The 9129-nt window shown below is 38.1% G+C and overlaps 1 protein-coding gene across 1 annotated transcript; it reads left to right on the top strand.

The window, feature by feature from the left end:
* Nucleotides 1–4876: 4876 nt before the first annotated feature.
* Nucleotides 4877–8024, top strand: LOC117298440 (transcription factor Sox-14-like). The gene has a single exon (XM_033781702.1). It carries the CDS (start codon nt 5145–5147, stop codon nt 5916–5918), a length of 774 nt encoding a protein of 257 aa, XP_033637593.1. The 5' UTR covers nt 4877–5144; the 3' UTR covers nt 5919–8024.
* Nucleotides 8025–9129: the final 1105 nt, after the last annotated feature.

The raw sequence follows: 9129 nt of genomic DNA, 5'->3' as shown, positions 1-9129 counted from the left end.
GTTGCTCTCGGTCTTGTCACAAATTCTCTGGCCCAGTAAAGGTTTTGAGCTAAAAGCCCTGCAGTCTTGTGAATTTAAGCCCAAAATTCAAGCCCTGTAGTTGCTCCTTTAAGCTTATTTAAGACTGTGGCCAGCATTTAGTATCTCAGACCCCATCATAATAAGACTCAATGAATACCAATCAAGATAATTCCCACAGCTCAAAACTCTTCCTCACAAATAAGATTTTATGTTTTCACGGGCGTGATGCGATTAGCGTGTTTTGAAGGCCCACGCTCACCATTCTATCCGCTAACAGGATTCCCGTTTTTCTTCCAAAGGCCCTACCTGCCTCTAATCAAATATTAACGTGTGCACCATGAAAGAGACACAGAGTTTGGATGATAGTATTAACCAGTGTTAAGTACAATAACCTTGCTTACAATACAATGTGTCATAGTTCGAGATCATTGGATTTATAGTCCGAGGAATATTGTTCAAGGGGATGGGGGTGGGGTAGAGGAGAAAACACAAAATCTAAACCTTGCATTTTTAATTCTCAATGCTATTCTAATAACTACAGGCACGTTAACACTTTGAGATTATGCTAGGAGACCCTAATACTTATTTGTTTGTACAGTAGTATTTGTAGTAACATCTGAGCATCGCAAAAGATGATGCAGTCGTACAACGGTGATCACTGGGCTGTACAGCTTGCACTTCATTGAGTGGCTATACACGTAGAGACCCACTCTGGAAAGGCAGTCCCGGCTACAATAGTTGCAGGTGAATAAGGAGGGGGCTGGGGCTGCTTCTGCCAACGCCTTTCTACTAGGCTAACTGGGCATGTCTATAAAACTATATTTAAAATATTTATATGATAATAAACAGAGAAGAGAGTGCCCTACAAGGGGAAGGGAAAAAACAAACAACAATACAAAAACAAACCATTGACTGACCAAGAGAAGACATAATGAAGAAGCAGGGTTGAATGGTGCCGAGAAAAGAAATGTCTTGAGGAGGCAATTGTAGACAGCGGACCATGCAACGCGGCTTCTTTTAAGACTTGGATTGGGGGTGACTCATACAGGCAATCGAGCATACCCAAGAATGTTTTTGAATGCGACACAAAAGTGAGAAAAGCCCTTAATTGAATCTTGTGCATGTCTTTAGTACTAAAAGATTAATATTAATAAAGCATTTATTTTGTGTATACCATTCGTGATTTTTCCAGACCATGCACAATGTGAATTATGCCTGTTCAGGCTTTGGACTCCGTTTTTGAAAGGGCAAGACTAGGGCACAGGGCATTTTCTCCTTGGTAAAGGGCACCCTAAGAGAAACTTGGTAGTTAATACTATACTAAAGCATTTTAAGGGCACCAAGGCAATGACCAGGGGGCATGGAGGCAATCCGTTAATTATCAGGCCTCACTGTTTTAAAGTGTATTATTTTATCAAAAATAAAATCAAAATATAGCACCACAAAAAAAATGCAGCAGCACTCTGCGCCACACATTTGACATAGACTTGCGTCAGTGAAACCACATTCTCAAATTGTAATGGGGGCGCATTCCTTGACTCTAAACAGTAAATTCTTCTCAGAAACGGCAGAATTGATCCTTTGAACTGTCCATGTTCCTACTCTGACCAATAATTTCAGGAGATCCACCGAGCGAATGTCGGACACCACAGGAACTCCCCTGGTCCCATGGTGAGATTGCTGCGATCCAGCTGAGATAAACAATGCTGGCTAAGGAACCCAATCTGGGTTCATCACAACTAAACATGGCTAGATTAAGCATTAAAATACTTGCTAAGATGACCATGGGGAAGCCCCCTTGAGGTCAAAGATCAAGGTCAGAGGTTAAAGTATCCAATCTCAAATGGGCTACAACTTGGGTTATTTCAACTGATGTGGACAATAATTATTGGAAGTAGATGATACAAAGTATTAGATTGTTTTAAGTGGATACTAAATTTTAACAGGTCCTGGTACAAAAACTACATTGAGAAACTTTTGATTGATGAGGAGTGTATTATCAATATAGATGCTCCTGCATTATGGGCTTTGTAAATGTCTGATATAATTATTATTGTTATCTAAAGACCAAACTTTCAAAATAGGAGAACTATGGAAATTGCTTCATAAATAAGATTAGTAATAAACCATTCTTAGATATAGCGCCTTTCACCGTGAGGTCCCTATGCACTGTCAGTATTTTTCCTACAATGTATTGTGGAGCTATGTGTTGAGATGACCTAATCCTTTACTTAGCATTATGTAATAGTTTGTGAGGTGCTGTGGTGAAATACGCTGCCGATCGAACCAGGAACACATGGTTTCGTTGACATGTATTCACAACACATGACCCACGGCTTGATGTCCCGTCAAATGGTCAAGTGTCATGCTTAATGACAAAAGGGTCATAACCAGGACTCGAACCCACACTCTGCTGATAAGAAATACAAGAGCTTGAGTCTGGTGCTCTTATCCACTCGGCCATGACATGGCAGCACCACGCCAAACTAACAGGTTTAAAGATTGCTAATACCAAACTTCATTTGACATTTTGTAATACTTAGTGCGAGGTTTTTGGTGATGCAACTCATCTTGAATAGTTAAACTGATTTCAAATTGCAAGAGACGTTGATAAACTTGTTTAACCAGGCTCAGCTTAACTGATAATAAACTATTCATCATTTGCTTTGACTTTATCTAGATCAAGCGTCACAGTGACCAAAGTATCTGACATCATAGATTGAACGAGACCAAATCCATCGGTATGAAAGTCAGGCTAAACATGTGATCCCTCATAAAAACACTACATTACCCCTCGCCTTGTTTAAAAAACTAAAAAGCGGCACTCCTGTCACAACTCTGATGAATTTCCGCATAGCTGAAAAGTTGAGCATTGCAGAAAAGTCGAGTAGGAAGAATAAGGTCATACGAACAAAGTCAATGATGACTGCCCTAGTTTAAAATAACGACCATCAAACGACTGCCCTGACAGTTCCATTGTCAGAAGTCTAGAGCACTCGGCACTCTTTGTGTCTGCGTTGTGAATTACTGACTACTTCTATTCAAACAGCTACCTGATGGAAGGCCACTGCGTTAAAAAACAAGTGGGGCATTTTGAGGAAAACAATAAAACAAGCGTTTTGGATATTTTTCCGATGGCCACATTCAATTCACCATATAATTGTGTAGGAAACAAGGTTATTGTTTGTCATTTAAAATGTGTACTAATTACATAAAAGCTTGAATAAAGGGGAAGTAATTGTGATGGCTCGATGCGCTTCATATTGAGGGTATATTTAACTACTGTCCTTTGGGGAAATCTTCAACCAGTATTTATCAGTCCATGTCAATGCTTGCATAATTTACAGTAATTTGTACGTGTCACGCTTTGAGAGTTTTGAGACAACAATATGTTGATTTTTTTGTTATAAATAAGGCAGAGCGACATAACCATGCAAGTAACCAAAAAGATATTATATAATGTTTCTACTAAAATTTTATTAATTTATTTTCTTTACTGATAAACATATAAATAAACCTGGGAGTTAGACCATGAAAAATGAAACAATTTTTTGAGTAATTGTTTGTCAAGATTTATATGTTTAAAAAATAGATAAAGTTGTTTGGGGGGCTGACTCCGCCTACCCCTTTTGTGACGTCAATCGAGGCAGACTTTGCCCACAATGCGATTCACCGTGCAGGGTAATCCAAGTGGACCGTCCGCTTGCACAGCAGCCACAGTGCGTGCTGTCTGCTCCGTGACCGTAGTTCTATACGTAGGCATCATACCGATCAAGTACCCAGACATAGTGTACGGGGCCGGACTACACATTTTTTCTTTTAAGTATCGATTTCTTCCAATATTTTTAAATGTTTTTGTCCGAAGATTGAAAAATAATAAAGAATAATGAAAAAAGAAAACATTTACGTTGACTACAACTTTAAAAACATGTAGAATTGCAAAAGCCAAATGTAATTTAGTTGTAGCTGCATATTCAGTTTACAAGCATTCTGGAATCACAGGTATGCAATAAAATAAAATAAAATCAAACATGAAGGTAAAATTGGACTTTGCCAACGTAGATGTAGCAACACTAATGAACTTTTTCAACATTGAAAAGCAAGACTTGTCCCCAAACTGTCTCAATAAAAGACTCAACAACACAAATATAGAGTTTACAGCGCGATATTTAAATAAGCATTTCTAGGTTTATTTCTTGGAAAAGAAATCATTTAACACGACAACAGGCTGGTTCTTTAATACCCGTCATGCCCATGGCTCTGCTGTACACACAAGGTTCCCATGCTGGTCAGCAGACAACATGACAGCTGCCAAAAACAGTACACAAGCCCTAGCCCACGTTTTCCCAGTCGAGCATCACAAAACACAAGGCTCATTTTTATCGTTCCTACAAAACGGTTCACAATATTTGTAATGCCAGCTTGGGCAGACAATCAACTAACTAACGTTGATCATGTTAAAATACTGTATGAAATCACTTACCTCATCAAAAATATGAGCAATAATTGAAAACGAACATCCTCCCGTAAATGTTTCGTCAGCCGCCATGTTTGACAGGATACAAGTAGCTATTAAAACATCAACCAATGGGGAGTCAGCTTTTCAACAAGTTGGGCGGAGTCATATTAATTATTATTCATTTATGCGCGTAATTATGTTACGTGTCAAGCAAACCAATCAGACAAGGGGGAATATAGGACAACACGCACTCTTTTTTGACAGGCACTTGGATTGGTCAATGTATAATTAATTCATACGCATTCTGTCACATAACTACCAATCTTGTTAGCTGTGCGCACGTTTGACGAATTGGTCCTTATGAACTTTACCGCTCTGTCATGCCAATGCGAACTTGTGTTGTGTGTGTAGTGTGTGTGTCACTGATATGGTAATACACTATTCCGTTGCTGTATTGTACATAATAGTTTTCAGAACTCCAGCGGTAATCAGTGGTGAACAGAAACCGTAGTAACTGGTTGTCGAGACAGTGAGCTCCAGGATTTTCATAAACATACAAGTGAGCACTGTCGCTAAGAAAAAGAGACTTGATATTGAAGGAGGAATCTCTTGCTGGTCGTAGTTTTACACTTCTGTCTCCCGGGAAAGAACATCCAGAAGAACTATGGATGGGATAACCAAAGCTAACGAACATGTCAAGCGGCCTATGAACGCCTTCATGGTCTGGTCAAGAGGACAGCGCCGTAAGATGGCCCAGGAGAACCCCAAGATGCACAATTCCGAGATCAGCAAACGTCTCGGAGCCGACTGGAAGTTACTTTCCGAGGAGCAGAAACGACCGTTCATCGACGAGGCCAAACGGCTAAGAGCCCTCCACATGAAGGAGCACCCGGACTACAAATACCGCCCACGACGCAAGCCCAAAAACATGATGAAGAAGGACCGGTATGCCTTTCCAATCCCTTGTATACCCACAACAAGTTCCTACGGACCAGTTACAACATCAGCTAGTGATATAACAGCCGAGAAGATGAGACAGTACCTACCATCCGCCATGTCCGCCCACCCCTACTCAATCCTCGATCACCACAGCTCCAAACTCGACTCTTCACCGGCTATGCGAGCCGCTGAGATGGCCGCTGCAGCCGGGGCGCTATACCCCTCGCACCTGTCGCCGTACCTGTACCCACCAACACTACCAGGGAGTGCGTTCGGAAAGATCCCTCCAGGCGCAACCAGTCCAATCCCTCCACATGCTCACAGTGTACACAACCAATCTCAGTACATGATGCCATACGGATGGCCAGGGAGTCCTGATATCCAACGACCGGTTGCGTACATCTTAGTCAAACCGGACATGGAGCCCCATTACGGGGTGCCCCATCCAGCGATTCGACCCACCGTACCCGTACCAACAAGACCCACCGCTGCAATATAAGACGAACTGCTGTCTTAAACAAAACTCTGTACAGCCTTTTAAAACTAAGACTTCTACGATGGCTTTCTGCTGAACTAAAGACAGTACGAAATGACGAGCTAGCTTCATTGCTAGTGATGTACTATTAATAAACACAGTACCTTTCATGAGTTTATTTCTCTGCGAACAAAGTTTGACAAGGGGAGAACAAATTGTGTTTGTATATAATCTCTAACTAGATTGAATCCCCTATGTATATTATACTTTTTTCGGCAGGTGTTTAAAATAAACTGTTTTAACACAGGGCTACTTTGGCTCTTTGCAAAATTCCTCATTCATGTTATTGTGATTGTAAAAGGTTTTAGCACAAAATAATACTACACAGTGTTTAAATTAGAGTGTGATGATTTTGACAATGATAAAGCAACTATAACTTTTGTACAATTATTATTTTCAAATCCTATACTTGGGAAAAACAGGATGTTATCTGATTGAAATTTAATCCACTGTTTATTTGTTTTGTATGCAATTTATTTCCATGTTTATTTTACAAGTTAGCCTGTCATAGCACAAACAGTGTGTAAGATGCTCGAAAGAACTCATTTGTTTCATTTAATACTTTGCTCTGAAATACCAATACATTAAAAAAATTGCATACAAAACTAAAACTGGTTTAGATGAACACGAAACTTGTTAAAAACAAACAATTATTTGTCTCAAATGAGCAATATTAGCAAGTTTTAAGATGTATATTTTTAACCAGGGTGGAAGTATTCTCCTTTCTGGACTAAACATTTTTCTCTACCTGGTAGAGGGTAAAAACAAAGTACTAAATTACTCGAAAATTATTCAGTTCTACTTTCTGTTTGTGGAATTTAAATTATGCAGTGTTTGAGCTAGCACAGTTGGGTTGTGTCCAAAAGAATGTTTACTAAGTTTTGTAACAAATTCAAAATTGTTCTTGGATGAGGAAAGTCAACTTTGATCTGGAAACATGGGAACAAATTTAATCTACCAATAACATTTTCAACAATTTGATGTTGGTTCTGTATTGTGGAAAGAAGATTTGAAAAGGGCAAAGACGCATAATTTTGTTATAAGATTTTATAAAATGTTGGTGAATTTCTTTATTTTGAATGCAGTTTGTTAAACCAGGCCTGGTCACATACATTTTACTTGCATAATGATACTTCTTGATAAATTCATGACATGTTTGAACAGTTCTAATTCACAAACCCCTTTTGGGGAGCTGTCGTTTTGCTGACACAACAAATATATTGAAATCTCTTGATGTTTAAGTTTGGAAATTTAACAAAGTTGGACCTGTTGTAATTAAAGGTCATTTTAAAGACTGTTTAAAGACTTCCTCGGTATTTCTGAGGTCATTTAAATTCGTTAAACACTCCTACCTTCACTCACCAAATGGACTGCTCAAAATATTACTATTCTGAGCTAAATTTACTCATTTATATATCTTATTCTGTTTTTATATAGCATTTCTTGTATAAGTTCACACAGACAATCTCAGAATTTTGAAACAGAACTAAGATTCTTCTTGGCATATAGAGAACCTTCGCTCTATTTAACCCTACAATTTCAAATTCTCTAGAAACTTATTTAGTTGTTTGTGGTTTGACATGTTTAACTTTTGTTGGACAAGCTTACAGGTGTGTACTGTTTACACTTAAAAGTGACAATTCTTATTAGAAATAAGGTAACCAAATACGCAATATCAGTAAGAGATTTGTTTTTCTTGAATTTAAATTTTTGTTTCAGTTATTATTTTTTGACAGAGTTTTTTCTTTCCAGTTGTGAAATTTGGTGGCCCAAAAACACTCTTTAAAAATTCATAGTTTGTGGTGTGGGACTAGTTTTGGTGTATAATGTTATCTAGCTTTATTTTTACAGTCCAAAATGTTACCAAGTAAACACATGTTTTTTGAAGTTCAACAACAAAACCAACTTCTCATTTCATTCTTTTTGGAAGAAGGGTCCTGTTTAGAATTGACTGTTTGGTGTTTACTATCTGTAATTAATGTACATTTTTTGTTACCAATGTTGAAAATGTTAAAACTGCCTGTGCAGTGGTTAACGATTTATGAGAAATATAACACGAAAGAAGCTAAAGCTTTATGGTTTCAAAATGTTTTGTCTTTATTGTGATTTGTGGTAATAGTTAATTTTGCTTTTATTTAGGAAAGGCTGTTAGCACGTTTTTTTAGTACTCTATCTCTTAATTTGGTGGAGGAAATTTTCGTTGACAACATTGAGGTGCAATATTGGTTAGGGGGTTCGATATCATTTTCTGTTTCACAAATTGTTGAAATACTTTGCGAGGAAACTTTACTTCATGCCAAGTTCAAAAAATCTACATGGATGCAGATAAAATGTTTTATCAATGAAGCTTGGGCATGATCGCAGAAATTTGTTTCGACGCTGACCAGTAATGTTCTCAGTGTACATAAGCACTTGTCTATTGAAAATATTATTAGCTGTTGATAACTTGTAACTAACCAAAGCGATAAAAACAATGCAAAAAAGATTGTTAGTGGCCTGACGTTTCAGCCCTTGCAGAGTTTTTCTCGAACTTAAAGAAAGACTCTGTTATGGTCGATATGTCGGGTCATTTACTACTTTTTTTTCATAATTTAATTGTTTCGATTATAAGAGAAAGGACCTCTCTATGTTACGAGCAACAATGACGAATAATTGAAAGGACATGGCTGCCCAATTCATAAAATATGATCACCGGAAGTGCCATTTTAAAAAGATAACTGAAAAGCCTTATTACAAAAGAACATCAGAGATATGTGTATGCAATCTTCAGAAGTTAACAACATTTTCATTTCGCCGCAGGAAGTAAAGCAATCCATATTTGTCACACTCACTTATTAGTTAGCTATCTCACTTTACAAAAAAAAGTTCAGGAATGCAAACTAGGTTTTTATTACTGAGTCATAAAATGGTGTGTTGTGATTATTTGAGCGCGGGTGCATTTTACTTTCCCTTTTCTACTTCACAGACGCTGCACTATTCTATAAAGCCTGATTCAAAGGGGCATTACTTCATTCCACAGTGGTGCTTTCGTAGAAAGAAAAAGCTTAAAACTTGTTTTCTTGGCCTGTTACGCATTGTGTACCATCGCTATTCTTCACTCCACAAAAGCAACCCAAACACAAGTATAAAAGGCATGAATAGCCAAGTCATTGCTATGCAATCTAAGAGCGCTTAA

Source organism: Asterias rubens, chromosome 13 (genome assembly GCF_902459465.1).
Source record: "Asterias rubens chromosome 13, eAstRub1.3, whole genome shotgun sequence".
Taxonomy (NCBI): domain Eukaryota; kingdom Metazoa; phylum Echinodermata; class Asteroidea; order Forcipulatida; family Asteriidae; genus Asterias; species Asterias rubens.
This window is presented reverse-complemented; position numbering and strand designations above follow the sequence as displayed.

Excerpts from the sequence above, each read along its gene's own strand:
- LOC117298440 (XM_033781702.1), top strand. The coding sequence starts at position 5,145 with ATGGATGGGATAACCAAAGCTAACGAACATGTCAAGCGGCCTATGAAC.